This window comes from Bombina bombina, chromosome 1, assembly GCF_027579735.1.
Source record: "Bombina bombina isolate aBomBom1 chromosome 1, aBomBom1.pri, whole genome shotgun sequence".
NCBI lineage: Eukaryota > Metazoa > Chordata > Amphibia > Anura > Bombinatoridae > Bombina > Bombina bombina.
Window position 1 is genome coordinate 1,034,682,747 of NC_069499.1, and position 21,601 is coordinate 1,034,704,347.

The 21,601-nt window shown below is 40.1% G+C and overlaps 1 protein-coding gene across 1 annotated transcript in view; it reads left to right on the forward strand.

Moving 5' to 3' along the window:
• The first annotated feature begins 2,127 nt into the window (after positions 1–2,127).
• Positions 2,128–21,601, forward strand: part of LOC128662744 (adenosine deaminase) — a 262,634-nt gene continuing 243,160 nt past the window's right edge. Inside the window, exon 1 of the mRNA XM_053716677.1 lies at positions 2,128–2,280. Coding sequence (XP_053572652.1) covers positions 2,128–2,280 — 153 coding nt within the window. The remainder of the gene's footprint in view (positions 2,281–21,601) is intronic.

Below are 21,601 nucleotides of genomic sequence, written 5' to 3' on the forward strand. Positions count from 1 at the left end.
TCTCTGCAGGTCCTGTCTTCCACCTCCTCTGTTATATTGCTCAGCAAATTAGCAATTGACTATTATGCTTGACATGTGGCAGAGGAGTTTGCTTATAATCCTTTGTCTGTCTGTGTTTTTATTTGGAATTGTGTTGATTACTTCTTTGTTGGTTAACACCAGTGGGTGAGGCTGTTTGCTGCAGTAATAAAATAATAAAGTCCCAACACAGCACAAGCCCTGGCCTGTCGCTTGATATGCAGCAATAGTGTTTATAACTCTCAAATCCTATTACAATCTGGGGCCTTTCTCTTTCGCTTGTGTAAATTTTGTGTCTGGCGTTTAGCTTCTTAGACTTCTTATGGTGTATGTCTCTGTGGGGGCTAGCACCATGTAATATTGTGTGCGTCACTTCACCTTCCCCTCAGCTATGTCAAGATGGCGTTTTGCCGCCAAAGCTCCAACTCACCCCCTCACCCGATCCTTCCTCCTTCCTTCTGCTTGGGGCACCTCGCTTGGGACTCTAGATCCTGAAGGAGCCCTCCGGTACAATTCTGGGGCTGTTATTATGCCCTGTCTTTCAGCCGCCCTTATTGCAGCCACTCTCCTCTGCCTTTCTCTCTGGTTGCGCTCCGCGGCGGGGGAGTCGGGTGTCAGACTCCTTACCGTAGTGCTCTGGACAGGGGTATTTATTCCCTGCCAAGGAATTTGGCTAATTATGGGCCGTTTCGAGTGTTTCCAGCTCAAAGTAGGGGCCAAGGGTCCAGAGCTCCTCTCCCCTGCTTCCACTCTCAGCGCCCGCCCACCGGAAGTCATCTTATCTAATTAAATTTATTAATTTTTGGCAACAATAGTCTTTAGCAAAGAGATAGAGGAAAATAAAATTTTATGTAAGGTGTTTTCTATAATTCTTTGCATAGTTGTGTGGTTTTTTTCAGTTTTCTAATGACTCAATTAATATTTTAAAAAATCTTGGAAAGGGATTTATAAACAAAAGCAAACATCAAATTATAGTAGTTTAGAGCTTAAAGAATGATAGGGATATGTTGGCTAACTAAGTAATCAAAATTAAAATAAAAGAAGTTTTGAAATTGAAAGTCTAGAAATATACTATCCTAGCTGTAAGTCTACTACAAGGCCCTACCAAGAGTTCATCTAAAAACAAGCAATTGCATAATATTTGTATTACTTATTATTATTATTTGTTAAACATTTGGGAACAATGTTTTATATTGGTGAATATATGTAAGAGGTGTGTTTTTAGAAAACGCCCAGGATAATTCTTTTATCCAATCACAATTTAGCACAATGTATTTAAAGGTGGATTGGGATTATGAGCAATATGCTACGATTATGGCCAGTAAGGCTGAAACGCGTCAGCAATAGCTCTTTGGGCGATTTCTATACACACCACGGTGTCCTTTGTTGTTGTGTAATAATACTTCTTGAGGGAAGTTTTTCTGTGACAAGGAATAAAAGTGTTTTAACGAGTACCCTGGTGCAGCTCATCACTTTTTGTCCTGGAATTAACTGAAACGGAGCGTGCACGGTGGTAGCTTGTAACCGCTATCTATCTAGCCAGCCAGCACCCATCAGACGGATCTGACAGCCGATCGAACAGCTGAGGAGAAGGAAGCCGGATGTGGAGATTCCGGTGACGTCAGACGCCAAGTTACCGCGAGTGGAGAGGGGCCCAGGAGGAGAGCGGAGGATAAGACGGAGGCAAAAAGAGGGGCTCTGTTTTGACACTATCCCACTGCCCCGGGAACGAGTAAGCTCTCTGTGGACGGGCCAGACTCTGCGAGTAGCGGGAAGCGGCAAGAATCCGGGAACATTCTCCTAGCAGGGGTGAGTCTACTTTACAAGACATCTCTACCTTGATGTTATACAAGATTGGGACTGCCTATTGTAACAAGTAAAGAGACTGGGCAGTTATAACAGGTGCTCACACATCTTATGACTTTTAAGCATGTGCCTATGTCGGGATGGCCAGTCCCATACATAGATCAATGTCTTGCATAGATACAAGGTTCTAAAATGTTTACGACCTTAGACTGTGCGCAAGGTTACTGGACTGTCAAGGTGTGTGAGGAGGACCAACCTAAACTTGCATTTTCATTTGGTGGAGAACAGTTTACCTGGGTCAGGATGCCTTTTGGATATATTAATTTGGGACAGGAGTTTGGTATTTTTATGCATAAGGCTATGCCTGATGCTGCTGAGAGGGGGACATTATGCTATGTGGATGATATATTAATCAAAAGCTCTACTTTTGATGAACACTTGGAAGAAGCCAGGCATGTACTTAATCAATTTAAAAGGGCAGGTGTAAAACTCTCAATTCAAAAAGCTCAATGGTGTAGAACTAAGGTGAATTTCCTTGGTCATGAAATAACTGCTGATGGTTTCGCTAGATAGTAGGTAGGGACAGTGGGAATCTCGTTCATCCATTCATGCGCGTCAATAATTAGATGACAAGGCATTTGGCTACCTTAAGAGAGTCATAGTTACTCCCGCCGTTTACCCGCGCTTCGTTGAATTTCTTCACTTTGACATTATTAGTGGGTGAACAATCCAACGCTTGGTGAATTCTGCTTCACAATGATAGGAAGAGCCGACAAGGATCAAAAAGCGTCGTCGCTCTGAACGCTTGGCCGCCACAAGCCAGTTATCCCTGTGGTAACTTTTCTGACACCTCCTGCTTAAAAAACCCAAAAAGTCAGAAGGATCGTGTATAGGGTGTTAGAAAACAAAGGACTGCAAAAGGTTTTAATATATAAGCATGTCTAAATATGTATGTATGTGTATGTATATATATGTGTGTGTGTTTACAGATGTATTTATATGTTTTAATGTATATAAAATCTCTCTCTCTCTCTCTCTCTCTCTCTCTCTCTCTCTCGAAACGTACACAAAATATAGAAAAACACATTTTATAGAACAAAATGGCGTCTTTAGGCAAAAGTCAGTATTTAGTGCGACCTCCCTTGGCACTAAGCACATCTTGAACACTTTTGAAGAGACTGTCCTGAAGTTTTCTGAAGTAATCTTCTGGCATATTATACCAGGCTTATTTCAGCACTTCCCAGAGTTCTTCTTTAGATTTAGCTTGTTTTTTATTTATTTCTCTGTCCACGTGATCACATACTGCCTCTATAATATTCAGGTCTGGACTCTGTGGAGGTCAGTCCATGACTGTCAGTGTTGTATCAGCTGTTTTTGCATTAGCAGTGTGCTTGGAATCGTTATAATGCTGAAAAATAAAACCATTCCCAATTAGGCGCTTTACAGAAGGAATTGCATGATGAATTAAAACCTGTCTGTACTTTTCAGCATTCATGATCCAATCAATTTGGACAATATCGCCAACACCACTGGCAGAAATGCAGCCCCAAACCAGTACAGACTCTGCACGATGTTGCACTCATTCTTCCATCTCTCTCTAACTCTTCTTCTCACATATTGGGGTCTATTTAACAAGGGCCGAATAGCCCCTGTTCCCCTTGTTTCTGCGCAAGCATTCAGGCTCACCGGAAACAGGAGTTAAGAAGCAGCGGTCTTATCGATGTGCGGCGGACATGGTTCGCTATAGCGGATCATGTCTATCCGCACATATATAAATAGACCCCATTGTCTACGATTGGATCCAAAATTTTCAAACTTGGATTCGTCACTCCAATAACTTAAGACTAACAAAAAAGAATTGCTATCTTCAATGCGCATTCATGATATATTAAATATAAAATCTTAAAATATATTAATAGAATTTATTTAAAATAATCATACATACTATGAAATATTCTAAATACTCCATAGAATAGATCTATATGTTTTAATTTTGAATCATTTATATTAACATTTTTTAATATTTTATTTTTAATATATCAAGAACATTGCTTTATATTATTAAACAGATATTTCTATATATATTTGATACTGTTAATGTAAAATACATATATATCTATAGGAATATCCAACTCTGTAGATCTAAGCACTCGCTGTTATATTTAATGCCAGGGTGCTCTCTATATGACCGAAACGTTGACCTGACCTGATATGAAAATAAAAAGTTGAAGAAACATTGGAAAATAAAAGTCCTGAGAGTACCTCTTCATTTCAAGAACTTATCTATAGGAATAGATATACAAGTATACAGGGAGTGCAGAATTATTAGGCAAATTAGTATTTTGACCACATCATCCTCTTTATGCATGTTGTCTTACTCCAAGCTGTATAGGCTCGAACGCCTACTACCAATTAAGCATATTAGGTGATGTGCATCTCTGTAATGAGAAGGGGTGTGGTCTAATGACATCAACACCCTATATCAGGTGTGCATAATTATTAGGCAACTTCCTTTTCTTTGGCAAAATGGGTCAAAAGAAGGACTTGACAGGCTCAGAAAAGTCAAAAATAGTGAGATATCTTGCAGAGGGATGCAGCACTCTTAAAATTGCAAAGCTTCTGAAGCGTGATCATCGAACAATCAAGCGTTTCATTCAAAATAGTCAACAGGGTCGCAAGAAGCGTGTGGAAAAACCAAGGCGCAAAATAACTGCCCATGAACTGAGAAAAGTCAAGCGTGCAGCTGCCATGATGCCAATTGCCACCAGTTTGGCCATATTTCAGAGCTGCAACATCACTGGAGTGCCCAAAAGCACAAGGTGTGCAATACTCAGAGACATGGCCAATGTAAGAAAGGCTGAAAGATGACCACCACTGAACAAGACACACAAGCTGAAACGTCAAGACTGGGCCAAGAAATATCTCAAGACTGATTTTTCTAAGGTTTTATGGACTGATGAAATGAGAGTGAGTCTTGATGGGCCAGATGGATGGGCCCGTGGCTGGATTGGTAAAGGGCAGAGAGCTCCAGTCCGACTCAGACGCCAGCAAGGTGGAGGTGGAGTACTGGTTTGGGCTGGTATCATCAAAGATGAGCTTGTGGGGCCTTTTCGGGTTGAGGATGGAGTCAAGCTCAACTCCCAGTCCTACTGCCAGTTTCTGGAAGACACCTTCTTCAAGCAGTGGTACAGGAAGAAGTCTGCATCCTTCAAGAAAAACATGATTTTCATGCAGGACAATGCTCCATCACACGCGTCCAAGTACTCCACAGCGTGGCTGGCAAGAAAGGGTATAAAAGAAGAAAATCTAATGACATGGCCTCCTTGTTCACCTGATCTGAACCCCATTGAGAACCTGTGGTCCATCATCAAATGTGAGATTTACAAGGAGGGAAAACAGTACACCTCTCTGAACAGTGTCTGGGAGGCTGTGGTTGCTGCTGCACGCAATGTTGATGGTGAACAGATCAAAACACTGACAGAATCCATGGATGGCAGGCTTTTGAGTGTCCTTGCAAAGAAAGGTGGCTATATTGGTCACTGATTTGTTTTTGTTTTGTTTTTGAATGTCAGAAATGTATATTTGTGAATGTTGAGATGTTATATTGGTTTCACTGGTAAAAATAAATAATTGAAATGGGTATATATTTGTTTTTTGTTAAGTTGCCTAATAATTATGCACAGTAATAGTCACCTGCACACACAGATATCCCCCTAAAATAGCTATAACTAAAAACAAACTAAAAACTACTTCCAAAACTATTCAGCTTTGATATTAATGAGTTTTTGGGTTCATTGAGAACATGGTTGTTGTTCAATAATAAAATTAATCCTCAAAAATACAACTTGCCTAATAATTCTGCACTCCCTGTAGGTGTATATATATATATATATATATATATATATATATATATATATATATATATATATATATATATATATATATAAAAACTTCAGTCTAGTGAAGTTAACGTGTAAGCACAAAATAGCACTCCACTTGTAATCTAGCCTTAGAGCGGTTAAATTTAAGGGTGTTTTTTTTCAGAGATTTGGTAATCCGTTCAGAAATTAACAACCACATCTTCCACCTACGTTGTTTTCTTTGCCTTTGTTTTTCTTTCCTTACTGATCCCTGCCTTGCTAGCAGGGGTGTAACCTCACTAATCTATATGAAATCAACAAAAGCTGAGCCAGCAGCCACATAGGAGCAAGAAGAGGCTGCTTCTTTGTGATTGTGCATCATCCTTACCCCTTGGCTTGTCCACATTAGAAGATATGCTATTGAGGAGCCTTCTTGTACAACTATGGTGGCAGTTTTTTTTTTACAGTTACACTGTGACAGCCATCTTGGAAACACTGCCACCATATTTGTAAAGGGAAATCCATACACTTTCCTTACACTGTGAGAATAGTTTTTGGGGGGCACACATAAGGGATGAACATGATGCAGGTGAAGCCAGGGGCACAGATCTTTATCAAACCAATACTGATTAAAGGGCCAGATGGACCTCTTAAAGGAGTGGGCCCGCTACTGACTGAGACTTTAGAGACCCCCAGTAGTTATTACCCTGCATGCCAGGCCAATGTTTTGTTTGCAAAGTGGTGCAACATAGGTGTAGTCTGGTAAAGAAACAAATTAATAGGGGGCATGTGGATACCACTGCAAGGCAAATCAAGTGAGGATTTTATGTTGTGCAGGTTGTGAATATTTACTATGAGTTAGAAATTAAAGACACAGTGGCTACAAAAGCACTTGTTTCATTAAATACAGATTTGTATATTTATTAAATTTATCCTTGCTTTATCTTTATATTTATCCTTGTTTTATCTTTTTGTCTTTTTCAAACTTTTGATTACAGCAGAGCAGGATGACATATGGAAACTACTGTATTTCCTCATAAACAATGTTTGTGGAGTTAGAGTGCTAGATTACAAGTGGAGCGCTAAATATCACTTGCGTGCAAGAGATATTAACGCTCCACTTTGTAATACCAGCGCACGATAATTTGTGCCGGTATTACAAGTAAATCGCAATTGTTCGCATTGTGAGGAAGCATTGAGCTCACAAGAGTGCGCTTCCATAGGCATCAGAACCTCATGCAGTGAAGAGGGTAAGTAGTGCAGCAATGGGCAACATTTTTAAAGATATATGTATATGATTATATAGAAATATATTTGTGTTAATATGTCTATATACACATACAAATATATGTATATTAGCATACATTAGGGTCTATGGGAACACACAGTTCCCATAGACCCTAATGTAAAGGCACTTTGCAATGCCGTTTTTTTTTCTAACACCCCACTTCCACCAACTTTAAACCCCAAAACTGCCTAGTGCTGTTATTTTTTTAAATAAATAAACTATAATGCCCTCTTTTTTGGGGGCATTTGGAGCACTTTTAGAAAATTAACCAGAGATCTAATCTCTGGTTTATTTTCAGAGTGCTAATTGCTACCGCAAACTCGCAGTAGCAATAACCAGCCACAAAACGGGCAAATCAGTAGTGCTCCTATTCTTGCGCTCATATTATAAGTAAAAAGCCTTGGGGGCACTAACATCTGTAATGGCTCTCACCATGGACTTCCAAAAGTGTACCACAATATGTGAATAAAGTGGTAACATCCCTATTGAAGTAACCGGGTGCAAGTTATTTCTTTGGAGTGTGTTTGGAGACTCTGCATCGGCCATTGTTACCTTACAGGGAGTGCTAAGGTTGTGTAAGATATATATATATATATATATATATATATATATATATATATATTTATATTTATATATATATATATATATAATATATATATATATATATATATATATATATATATATATATATATATATAGTATAAAATGAAAATAGAATATATCCAAGCTGCAAACGTGACATTTAAAACCAAAAAAGTCTTTATTCAATTCCACTTGGGATTAAAATGATGAGAAAAACAACAAGGGGGTTCAGCATATCAGTGTGGCCAAAAAGCTCAGCTGGCCACACTGATATGCTGGACCCCCTTGTTGTTTTTCTCATCATTTTTATCCCAAGTGGAATTGAATAAATACTTTTTTGGTTTTAAACTTCATGTTTGCAGCTTGGATATATTCTATTTTCATTTTTTGCTTAACATTCCCAGCACTATCCAGGCTGCAGTAGGAGCTTGCCTCTATTCCACTCCCCTTTCTCTCTGACACAGTGTATCCCCTCCTACTTATCTTATCTTATCTTTTGGAGCCTCCTGGTAGGCAAACGGATCCCATTGGCTGCTATGCTAGATGCGTATCACGTGATCGGAACCGGTCGAATTTCGGCATCAGGGCTGTATTTGGACGCCGTGGAAAATGAAGCACCTGTTATGAACTCTCTTCACGCATACGATATTGCGGTTCTCAGCTTCAAGCAAGAGCGGTGAGTTATGCAGCTACAAGCTGCCTGAGTGTTGTTGCTTATCCCGCTATACTACCGCATATATACATCCTCCATTACTGACTTGACTTGATCTAAAGTATGAGATTTCTGTGACGGCTGCCTTGAAGGGTTTGGCACTTTAAAGGACTGCATTTATACTCACTGTGTTCCGTTAGTAGGATTTTACAGAGTATTGTTACTTGCTACTTTAGGGGTTTGAGTGGAATAGATATCCATATGGTGGCTTAATTTATATACCTTGGAATACCTTATACCAGACTTTCATTGACATTGTTTTATATATAAAGTCCCCAAAAAAAAACGAATTTAAGCAAATGGTGCCAAATGCGTAGCGGTACACTTTACATAACGACTGTGTAAATTTGAAGATAAGACCCATACCGCAATCGACCATATGTAAGAGACTTTGTGGAAATAACCCAGTACACTTGATTTGGGACTGTGATTCTCTTATTTGTCATAAAGGAAGGGCTATGGGCGATCGCTACTAGGGGTTAATATAATAAGACTATTACTGTGAAATATATAATTTGTCAGTTTGACTTGAGACTGAAATCTTCTCTTTTTTGTTTTATATATATATATATATATATATATATATATATATATATATATATATACATACATACCTTTTCGAGCAAGTCTATCAGCTCCATTTTTCTAATATATGTACACAGATAGTGGATCATGTCCATCGCACATCGATAAATTTATCATTGCATTGCACAAGGATTTCACTAGATGGTATACCTGATGGTATTTATGAATATTTTACATTCCAATGTTCTTTTCATAGAAGAAAATTATATATATATATATATTATATATATATATATATACAGGGAGTGCAGAATTATTAGGCAAGTTGTATTTTTGAGGATTAATTTTATTATTGAACAACAACCATGTTCTCAATGAACCCAAAAAACTCATTAATATCAAAGCTGAATAGTTTTGTAAGTAGTTTTTAATTTGTTTTTAGTTATAGCTATTTTAGGGGGATATCTGTGTGTGCAGGTGACTATTACTGTGCATAATTATTAGGCACTTAACAAAAAACAAATATATACCCATTTCAATTATTTATTTTTACCAGTGAAACCAATATAACATCTCAACATTCACAAATATACATTTCTGACATTCAAAAACAAAACAAAAACAAATCAGTGACCAATATAGCCACCTTTCTTTGCAAGGACACTCAAAAGCCTGCCATCCATGGATTCTGTCAGTGTTTTGATCTGTTCACCATCAACATTGCGTGCAGCAGCAACCACAGCCTCCCAGACACTGTTCAGAGAGGTGTACTGTTTTCCCTCCTTGTAAATCTCACATTTGATGATGGACCACAGGTTCTCAATGGGGTTTCAGATCAGGTGAACAAGGAGGCCATGTCATTAGATTTTCTTCTTTTATACCCTTTCTTGCCAGCCACGCTGTGGAGTACTTGGACGCGTGTGATGGAGCATTGTCCTGCATGAAAATCATGTTTTTCTTGAAGGATGCAGACTTCTTCCTGTACCACTGCTTGAAGAAGGTGTCTTCCAGAAACTGGCAGTAGGACTGGGAGTTGAGCTTGACTCCATCCTCAACCCGAAAAGGCCCCACAAGCTCATCTTTGATGATACCAGCCCAAACCAGTACTCCACCTCCACCTTGCTGGCGTCTGAGTCGGACTGGAGCTCTCTGCCCTTTACCAATCCAGCCACGGGCCCATCCATCTGGCCCATCACGACTCACTCTCATTTCATCAGTCCATAAAACCTTAGAAAAATCAGTCTTGGCCCAGTCTTGACGTTTCAGCTTGTGTGTCTTGTTCAGTGGTGGTCGTCTTTCAGCCTTTCTTACCTTGGCCATGTCTCTGAGTATTGCACACCTTGTGCTTTTGGGCACTCCAGTGATGTTGCAGCTCTGAAATATGGCCAAACTGGTGGCAAGTGGCATCTTGGCAGCTGCACGCTTGACTTTTCTCAGTTCATGGGCAGTTATTTTGCGCCTTGGTTTTTCCACACGCTTCTTGCGACCCTGTTGACTATTTTGAATGAAACGCTTGATTGTTCGATGATCACGCTTCAGAAGCTTTGCAATTTTAAGAGTGCTGCATCCCTCTGCAAGTTATCTCACTATTTTTGACTTTTCTGAGCCTGTCAAGTCCTTCTTTTGACCCCATTTTGCCAAAGGAATGGAAGTTGCCTAATAATTATGCACACCTGGATATAGGGTGTTGATGTCATTAGACCACACCCCTTCTCATTACAGAGATGCACATCACCTAATATGCTTAATTGGTAGTAGGCTTTCGAGCCTATACAGCTTGGAGTAAGACAACATGCATAAAGAGGATGATGTGGTCAAAATACTAATTTGCCTAATAATTCTGCACTCCCTGTATATATATATATATATATATATATATATATATATATATATATATGTGTGTGTGTGTGTGTTATGGGTAAAGTCAGAAATCCGGGTAAACCTAGGATTACCCAGGTAAACCTGACATTACCCAAGTGGCTGTGGGTAATGCCCGATATAATGTATTTCCCACATCTACATTATTATTTTTTGCTTCGGCCTAGGGGGTTCAAGGAAGGCCCCCTGCTGAACCTCAGGCATCCACCCCAAGGGATACTTGGGGAAGGAGGTTTGCAGGGGAGGCTTTTCACCCCTTGTACCCCACAGGCACAGGCAAAAAAGATAGTGAAGATGTGTGAATTACAGGGCATCGTATATATGTTTGATGCAGTGATTTAATGCACTCTGAGAACATTTATCATGTTACATTGGGCTTTGTGAAAGAGAAAGAGGTCACCTGCGCTAAAATCTAGGATGTGTGTCTCTGGGTATTGTGGGTTAAAACAGCCCAGTGTGCGTCTAGCGTGCTGCCTCTATATTGAAACAGAGTACCCCTGATTCTGTAAAAAATGTATAGAAAGAGAAAAAACAATATAAAAGTGGAGGCGCTCAGCTTTACAATATATATTATAAATATATGTATATCAAATATAAGTCTTTTGTTGGTGAATTGTATCACAAGAGTTGAATCAATAGAGGAGTTACTGATTACCAGCTGTTACCTCAATCGTATGAGGTAAGGTGAGTGCCCTGGTTTAAAGGTGATTCGCTGTAAAGCAACTTCTATGTCCTGGTGGTATCCCTGGAGGTCTGTTGTTCAGAATTGGTCCTTCCGTTATGGGAATGAAGATCCTGGGCTCTCTTTAGATAGAAGAATGTAGACTGTAATCCGTCTTTTTTATATCTTTCTTCGATGGTGGTAGGAATACTTGATTCTTGTTTGTAATATCCCTTAGAGAGAGGTGCCTTTTGGTGGTGAGAATCCCCGTTCCCTCAGTATGCAGTCAGGACTTCGTTCCTTTCAAACAGTTAAAAACACATGGCGGTTGGCGGGTGGCAGCTATTCAGTGTTATAACGGGCTAACATAAGGGACTTCAAAACCATAAAACTGAAGCATCCGGTGCACCCAGGAAAATGGAGGACTACACTTCTTTTATGTCCTCATACCCAGCACTGCATATGTTATTTTCAGTACTGACTGCGTGGTAATCTTGTCCCAAATTCCAATCTGCCTTTCACTCACAAAACCTGTTGTAATGTAGACTGGTCGCTCACAGAGCACTATGGGAGCTGTAGTACAATTACTCCCTCCTCCCTTTCACTGAGTGCAAGAGGACACCATCCATGACTACAACTCGATGGTGTCCTCTTGCACTCAGTGAAAGGGAGGAGGGAGTAATTGTACTACAGCTCCATAGTGCTCTGTGAGCGACCAGTCTACATTACAACAGGTTTTGTGAGTGAAAGGCAGATTGGAATTTGGGACAAGATTACCACGCAGTCAGTACTGAAAATAACATATGCAGTGCTGGGTATGAGGACATAAAAGAAGTGTAGTCCTCCATTTTCCCGGGTGCACCGGATGCTTCAGTTTTATGGTTTTGAAGTCCCTTATGTTAGCCCGTTATAACACTGAATAGCTGCCACCCGCCATGTGTTTTTAACTGTTTGAAAGGAACAACGTCCTGACTGCATACTGAGGGAACGGGGATTCTCACCACCAAAAGGCACCTCTCTCTAAGGGATATTACAAACAAGAATCAAGTATTCCTACCACCATCGAAGAAAGATATAAAAAAGACGGATTACAGTCTACATTCTTCTATCTAAAGAGAGCCCAGGATCTTCATTCCCATAACGGAAGGACCAATTCTGAACAACAGACCTCCAGGGATACCACCAGGACATAGAAGTTGCTTTACAGCGAATCACCTTTAAACTAGGGCACTAACCTTACCTCATACGATTGAGGTAACAGCTGGTAAGCAGTAACTCCTCAATTGATTCAACTCTTGTGATACAATTCACCAACAAAAGACTTATATTTGATATACATATATTTATAATATATATTGTAAAGCTGAGCGCCTCCACTTTTATATTGTTTTTTCTCTTTCTATACATTACATTGGGCTTTACCTACAGCTGCTTGAGTAATGTCAGGTTTACCCGGGTAATCCTAGGATTACCCAATTTCTTACTTTACCCGCAGCCGCAACACACACACACTCACCGGCCACTTTATTAGGTACACCTTGCTAGTACCGGGTTGGACCCCCTTTTGCCTTCAGAACTGCCTTAATTCTTTGTGGCATAGATTCAACAAGGTGTTGGAAACATTCCTCAGATATTTTGGTCTATATTGACATGAGAGCATCATGCAGTTGCTGCAGATTTGTCGGCTGCACGTCCATGATGCAAATCTCCCGTTCCACCACATCCCAAAGAGGCTCTATTGGATTGAGATCTTGTAACTGTGGAGGCCATTGGAGTACAGTGAACTCATTGTCATGTTCAAGAAACCAGTTTGAGATGATTTAAGCTTTGTGACATGTTGCATTATCCTGCTGGAAGTAGGCATCAGAAGATGGGTACACTGTAGTCATAAAGGGATGGACATGGTCAGAAACAATACTCAGGTAGGCCATGGCGTTTAATATCCCCCACACCATTACACCACCAGCATGAACCATTGATACAAGGCAGGATGGATCCATGCTTTCATGTTGTTTACGCCAAATTCTGACCCTACCATCTGAATGTTGCAGCTGAAATCTAGACTCATCAGACCAGGCAACGTTTTTTCAATGTTCTATTGTCCAATTTTGGTGACCCTGTGCGAATTGTAGCCTCAGTTTCCTGTTCTTAGCTGACAGGAGTGGCACCTGGTGTGGTCTTTTTCTGCTGTAGCTCATCTGCTTCAAGGTTTGACGTGTTGTGCGTTCAGAGATGGTATTCTGCATACCTTGGTTGTAATGAGTGGTTATTTGAGTTACTATTGCCTTTATATCATCTTGAACCAGTCTGCCCATTCTCCTCTGAAATCTGACATCAACAAGGCATTGTTGTCCACACAAGTGCAACTCACTGGATATTTTCTCTTTTTCAGACCATTCTCTGTAAACCCTAGAGATGGTTGTGCATGAAAACCCCAGTAGATCAGCAGTTTTTTTTTAAATACTCAGACCAGCCCGTCTGGCACCAACAGCCATGCCACGTTCAAAGTCACTTAAATCCCCTTTCTTCCCCATTCTGATGCTCAGTTTGAACTTCAGCAAGTCGTTTCTATCACGTCTAGATGCCTAAATGCATTGAGTTGCTGCCATGTGATTGGCTGATTAGCAATTTGTGTTACCAAGCAATTGAACAGGTGTACCTAATAAAGTGGCCAGTAATAAATAAATATATATATATATATATATATATATATATATTTATTTACGCATAGGTATATACAGATATATCTATTTAAACATACATAGAACATTTTCCCCTGTGTGAAGAACATTGGAATGTAAAATATTTTCAGTACATATTGGATGTGTATTGTTTATACATTTTTTTTATGGATAATATGTATCCAGTTTTAAATGCTTAGAAACTATATTTCTATATCTCATCACCACATACTCACGGTGTAAAAGGTGCGTTTAGATCATCCCATCATGGACTTCATAGCACTGACAGATCATTTTAGATCATGTCCCCTGAGTGGAGAGTTTTAGATAATCAGGCCCATAGTTAGTTAAGCAGGAAGAAAGAATAGCTGCAACTAGCTGCAACTAGTGAGAGAAACAACAACCACTAAACTGTTCCCTTGGTGAGAGTTATTTCATTAAAGTTATGAGAACAACAGCCAGATTGAACACTGATCAGAAGAGCAGAAATAGAGAAACTTAGATTTCATGCCAGCAATTCTTGTAGCTTGGATATTATAGCAAGCAAAGACTTGATATGGGACAAGGAGTTGGTAGATTGATCGCCTAAATATTTATTGTATTATAAAAAGGATTTAACTTATGCAGGATTGTGAGGTTAATGGTAGTAGGATGCAATCAAATGCAGAAGGGAATGTTGGAGAATATGCATTTGTAGTTTGAGAAGACTTTTTTTAGGTGTCCAATTATACATAATATTTTTTCCATCTTAATAGGAGGAGAGTCCACTGCTTCATTCATTACTTGTGGGAATTAAGAACCTGGCCACCAGGAGGAGGCAGACACACCCCAGCCAAAGGCTTAAATACCTCCCCACTCCCCTCATACCCCAGTCATTATTTGCCTTTCGTTACAGGAGGTTGGCAGAGAAGTGTCGGAAGATTCGGAGTAGTCTCTTATGGAGGGTAGTACTCTTCACAATGGGACTGGAGTTTTAAGTAGTCCTGTCAGCCTCTCAGTGAGAGCATGGGTGAATGTTATTGTCCGGAGATGCAAGGAGAGTCTTTCTGCGAAACCATCCCAACTCAGATTAACAGCTTCATAAGCAATTAACGTTGACAAGTTTTGCTGCCTACTTTCTGCTCTCAAGTCCATGTCAGGAGCGATGCTACTAACCTGTCACACGTTGAAAAGGCTGGTGTTCCTGTTTCCACGGCATAGATTCTGGTAAGATCGTTTAATTTTTTTATATATGTATGATAACGCTAGATAGACATGGTGACAGTGGTGGACTCCTTTTATCGTATAAATCAAGGTTTAATATCTCCTGAGGGGGATTATTAACAAGGGGGAATAATCTTAGATGTATATTTTATCCTCCAAATAAATTTTAAAGTAATTATTTAGCATCTTATGCTTTATTTTAGACATTAGGTTTAGCAATTTAGCTAATGGTAAAGAAAAATGTCATTAAATCCATTTTACATATAATTTAGCCTCACAATAGTTTACAGCTAAGAGATTAGAATTTGGTATGATCGTAAGAATTTATTGCTTCATTATAATGCCACTTGTAATTGTAATTAATGCATATTAGAATTTAAGTAAAACTATGCATAACTTTATCTAGTAAAACACCTACAAGCAGCTGTATCCCATGAGTGTAGTCACTTTAAGAAATCAATAGTTGTGATTACCTGTCCAATGGCTGTAAACCAGCCCCCTTTTAAAGTAGGTAGATCAGTACTCAGTAGGTCTATGAATACGGCAACCAGCCGAAAACGCGTAAGACCAGGTCTACTGTTTTGTACTACCCTGTCATGAACTATAAGTTTGTTTTAACTTTGTAAGAATAAAGGACTATTTTTACCTTCTTCGATGGAATATACAGGTTTCACTTTCATTTTGAGAGTCATGCAGCTTACAAGCTTGCCACGCTTTTACGTACCCTACAGTGTATCTCTCTACACAGTCAGTTTCCCGTAGCATGCTGATCCGCCATTTTTTCACCAGATATTACTGCGCAGCTCAGACGGCAGTGTCTGCGGCCTTTAATGCTTTACCTCGCCCTGCTAAGCGCAAGCGAAAGGTTACATATTACACTCCTTCCCAAAGTACATCAGATAATTTATTGGATTTAACTGATAGGGTTATCAGGGATGAAGTTCTTTCTGAGACTTCAGAGTAATGAACATTCTGGGTTGGAGTCGGCTGCCCTCTAAACCTCCGGCTGCGTAGGAACCAGACTTTAGTTTTAGGAATTTGCGCTCTCTTCTAAAGGAAGTTTTTGGCAATTCAGTGGTTCCAGAGGCCAAATTTCCTGAGGAACCTTTGATTCCTAAATTGGATGAGTTTGAGGACAGGGTGGTACCATATCCATCCTGCTCCCTGTTAGATGGCGAACATTATTTTAAAAAAATTCGTTCCCAGTCTTGGACCCTCAATGGAGTTTTGAGGTTCTGTCTCTAAAAGGGGATGGCGCTATCTTCACCCTTGCTAAACGTATTACTATCCCGTTTGAGGATAGCTCTTCGTTTTAAGAGCCATGGATAAGGATGGAAACTCTGTTAAGAAAGTTGTTTCAACATACAGGATATTGTTTCAACCGGAGGCGGCCATAGCCGCGGTTATTGGAGTCAAGGTCTGCGGATATGACTTCTAAGAAACCCGCCGAGTCTAAGTCAGCATGAACGGGCGGCCCCCGTTCCTCTTCTGGATCATGTAGGGGGCAGACTGACGCTCTTTTCAGTCGCTTGGTTCAGGGACGTGCAGGATCCATGGGTTCTGGAGGTCATAGCTCAGGGGTACAAGGTTACAAGATAGGTTTCAAGTCTCAGCCACCCGAAGGGCAGTTCCTCCTCTCTCTACCTGGTCTTCCTTACCAAAAGGAGGGAGGCCTTTTTGGGGTGTGTACGGGATCTGTCCTCTTAGGAGTTATTGTCCCGGTGCCTATTGCAGTGATAGATTTGGGATACTATTCAAACCTTTTCATAGTTCCAAAGAAGGAGGGAACATTCCGTCTGATTTGGACCTGAAGCGGAAGATAATAGGTCCATTCTTCCCCTCATTCGAGAAGGGCAGTTCATGACCACTATAGATTTGACGGATGCTCCCTTCACATACCAATCCTCAAGGACCACTTCCAGTTCCTAAGGTTTGCGTTCCTGGACCGGCACTTCCAGTTTATTGATCTTCTGTTTGGTCTAGCTTGTATAGTGGTAAGCATAGCTGGCCTTCCAAGTAGTTGACCCGGGTTTGATTCCTGGCAAATGCAGCATTCTCCAAGAAGTTCCCAGGGGGGGGAACGAGAAGCTCCCTAGCTATGAGGGAAGTATCTCGGATTCTGGAGTGGGCAGAGACCCACATTTGTTCGCTTGTCCGCAATCCACATTCTGGGTGTGGACAACTGGAAGCGGATTTCCTCAGCAGACAATACTTTAATCCGGGGGATTGGTCTCTGCATCCTGAGTGTTTGCGGAGATTTGCAAGAGGAAGATCTTAGGACATCTCATTACCAAGTTACCCAGATATGGGTTGAGGTACAGGGTTCCTTATCCGAGCTAACAGATGCATTAGCGGTGCCCTGGAGGTTCAATCCAATTTATCTTTTATGGCCGTACCACTACTTTCTAGTGTAGTGGCTCGAATAAAGGCAGGCATCAATGATACTGATTGCTCCATCTTGGAGGTTACCTTGTCGCAGGAATCTGCTGACCAAGATCTCTTTGTTCATCTATGTCTAGACCTCTGCGGCTGACTGCGTGGAGATTGAACGCTTAGTCTTAGCAAGAGTGGGTTTTCTGAGAGTGTTATTTTTACTCTCATTCAAGCTCATAGCTGGTTGCTCGTCACATCTATCATAAGGTGTGGGAGGACCTACTTATTGTGTCCTTCCTGGAGAAGGGCTTTTCTGCAAGTCCCCTGAAGTTTATATCTTGTTCTTTAAGTTTTGCATGGGCTCTGTTGGAGCCTATGGGGGCATATGTATCAAGCTCCGTACGGAGCTTGATGCCCCGTGGTTTCTGGCGAGCCTGCAGGCTCACCAGAAACAGCAGTTATGAAGAAGCGGTCACAAAGACCGCTGCTCCATAACCTGTCTGCCTGCTCTGAGCAGGCGGACAGACATCACCGCAATTCAAACCCGATCGAGTACGATCGGGTTGATTGACACCCCCCTGCTGTCGCCGATTGCTGCGAGTCTGCAGGGGGCAGCTTTGCACCAGCAGCTCTTGTGAGGCTGCTGGTGCAATGCTGAATACGGCGAGCGTTTACTCGCCATATTCAGCGAGGTCTGGTGGACCTGATCAGGTCCACCAGCCCTTGATAAATAGGGGCCTATGAATGAAGTAGATATTAAATTGTCTTGGAAGGTTCCTATTCTATGGGCTATTGCTTCTGAGCATGATCACTGCCTTGCAATGTGTCCCTCCTTATCTGGCTTTCCATGCTGATAAGGCTGTTCTACAAACCAAGTTAGGTATCTTTCTATGGTTGTGTCAATTCACAACATCAATCAAGAGATTGTGGGTTCCTTTCAACGTAATTCTGGATGTGGTTTCCTGCCTTGAAGTCCTATCTTCAGGCTATGTAGGAATTTAGACAAACCTTCTTTCTATTTGGTCTCTTTCCGGGAAGCTTGGGGGTCAGAGGGCCTCTTCAGCTTCCTTATCTTTTTGGCTGAGGAGTGGCCTCCGTTTCGCATTGAGTACAGCGGGACATAAGCCTCCTCTGAGGATTATGGCTCATTCAACTTGAGCTGTGCCTCTTCTTGGCCCTTAGAAGAATGAGGCTTCTATGGAGCTGTTTAGTAAGGGCGTCTACTTGGTCCTCTTTACATTCTTTTTGCAACATTTTACAAATTTGATGTTTTTGCTTTGGGCGGAAGCAGCTTTTTGGAGAAAGTTTCTGCAGGGCTTTGGTGCCCTCAGTATAGGGTTGGCCTCCTCTTACCCTCCCTTTTTTTTTCATTTTGTGGTCCTCTAGAGCTTGGGTATTTGTTCCCCGACATAGTAATGAATAAAGCAGTGGACTCTCTCCTCCCATTAAGATGGAAAACATAAATGATGCTTACCTAATAATTGCATTTTCCATCTGTGGGGAGGGAGAGTCCACTGCTCATCACCCGTTTCTCTGGGGTGATGGACCTAAATTTAAAATATTCTTCTGGCACCATTTTACTCTGATATTCTCCTATTGTTCCATGTTCCCTTGGCAGAATGACTGGGGGATGAGGGGAGTGGGGGAGGTATTTAAGCCTTTGGCTGGGGTGTCTTTTGCCTCCTCCTGGTGGCCAGGTTCTTAATTCAAGCAATGATTGAAGTAGTGGACATTCCCTCCCATATATGGGAAATTAAATTATCAGTAAGCATAATTTATGTTTTATTGCAGATCACATATTTTAAATGTCATTGGTGACAAAATAAAGGATGACAAATTCTTCAACACAAGACATGTTTTATGACAAATCAAATGTTATTCAGACAGCAACAGTCCCGACTACAAACCTGTAAGCTATACAATCATTGGTTCCTGCTTTATTCAAAATGAGGTTTACACTGTATTCCAGAGAGTAAAGTTTAGTCTAGGGGATTAGATGTAGAGACCACTGGAAGATATTCTTCTAGATCCACAGTTTTGTCTTCAAAACTGATTGATCATTTTCCCTTAGTTTTCTCCAAGCAGTAAAAGTACCCATACATCTATTTTCTAAGGGGCCATCCATCATCATAAAATAATTATTATAATTATAGTTTGTTTTGACAGGTGGTCCTAAATAGTCACCTCCTCCTTCTCATATCACCATGAGGCAATACAAAAAATAACAGAGTAATCTCAGCAGTTTGTAGACTAAGACAGATCACATAGGGATCCCTAACTAAGCAGATCAATTTACTTGTACATGGGTAATGATAGATTCTGATCTAGTCACTGGAGAACCGTGTGTCACATAATTGTCTCTGTAGCTGTGAATGGGTGTTAACTATATTCAGCTGCTTTGTTTTAGAGAGGTTAAACATGCTTTTTTCTGGCTAAAGAATATTATTATTCTTAGAAACACAGTTACTCCAAGGGAGAGATAACACTGCCTTCCTTCCCAATTTGAATTCTGAAGCCCTATGTGTTTATAACCCTAGTTATTCAAAAGTTATTCAACAGCAACATGTTTAAATAGCTCCATATGGAAAAGTGCCTTAGATAAAAGGGGAACTAGTTATATGAACGTTATCAGGTTCATGATTAACTTGTGTTTTGTGTGTTTCATTGTAAGATAACACATATTGGTAATTATTACTGGATTGTGAATAATATTATTTTGTTAAGTGTGTATATTGTCTATACTATGTGGAGTCATTTTGCAAAAAAATATAAGTAATGGATTCTTATTGGTGCACAAAAAGACCCCTTGCACAAACACCTATCTGCTAAGTGCGCTGCCAGCAACAGGGGGTTAATATATAACTGGAAAAAAAAAATGTTAACTAGAATCAGATTAATAAAAAGTCAATATATCAGACAATGGGATAAAATATATAAACATTTATTATACTAAACATAAATTTGTTCAATATTACAGATCTCTGGCTGGTTCTAAGTAGTCTAATTTATTTAAAAAGCTCTTTAATAGAATAAAATAAGCAAACCTATGATATATAAATATATTGTGTTAAAAAATGCAATGATACTGCACCTAATAACTAGCTAAAAACATAGATATGACTTAATGACAGAAATATAAGCGGTACACCAATGGGGGATTTATGGAATCCTGATATGATATGTCACCAATCCACCTTATATATAAAATATAACAATGGTTTAATGTGCGTTATTTATTGCACAGATGTCGTAACAAAGTTACGATGTGGGATAAATTTGTTGGTTTATAAGTATAATCGTTTTGTTAAAACGTATTTTAAAAGGCTTGTCCCAATGTTTTTGTTAGTGTTCCTTTGGGTATATGTTCCTGCGTGCTTTTCTCTTTATTTTTACTGTTGTTACAGGGTGCCCAGTTTTAGCAAGGCATAATAGTTTGTAGATGGATTGTGTGTTGCACTTGCACTATCGGCTACTTTAACCTCTGGGTGCCTGTCTGTCCGTTTTGGGTATGTGTCATCCACCTCACCGTCTGGCACAGGGTAACGGTTGCATCCCCCACGGATAGTCGTGACGTCACATGCCCGTCCGTCTTCTTCAAAAAAGTAGATCCTTCCCGGTAGGGAAAACTTCACTTCACTCTGCGCAGAGCGTGTATGATACTTGTAGATGAAAAAAGAAGTGCCAATGTAATCCTTTGCAATCCTCCGTTCCTTTAGTTTGTTATGTTGGACAAAGTAAAGTTATGTCCGTGATGCAACCATCCAACGCGTTTCAGCACTTGTCGTGGCTTTCTCAAGATCTTATGCCTAGTATATAATAAATGTTTATATATTTTATCCATTGTCTTATTATATTGGACTTTTTTATTAATCTGATTCTAGTTAACATTGTCTTTTCCATTTATATATTAACCCCCTGTTGCTGGCAGCACACTTACACCAAACTGTAACATTTTTTTGCAAAAAAATATAAGAATAACCATAATCCAGGCTGATATAAATGTTATTTTTAACC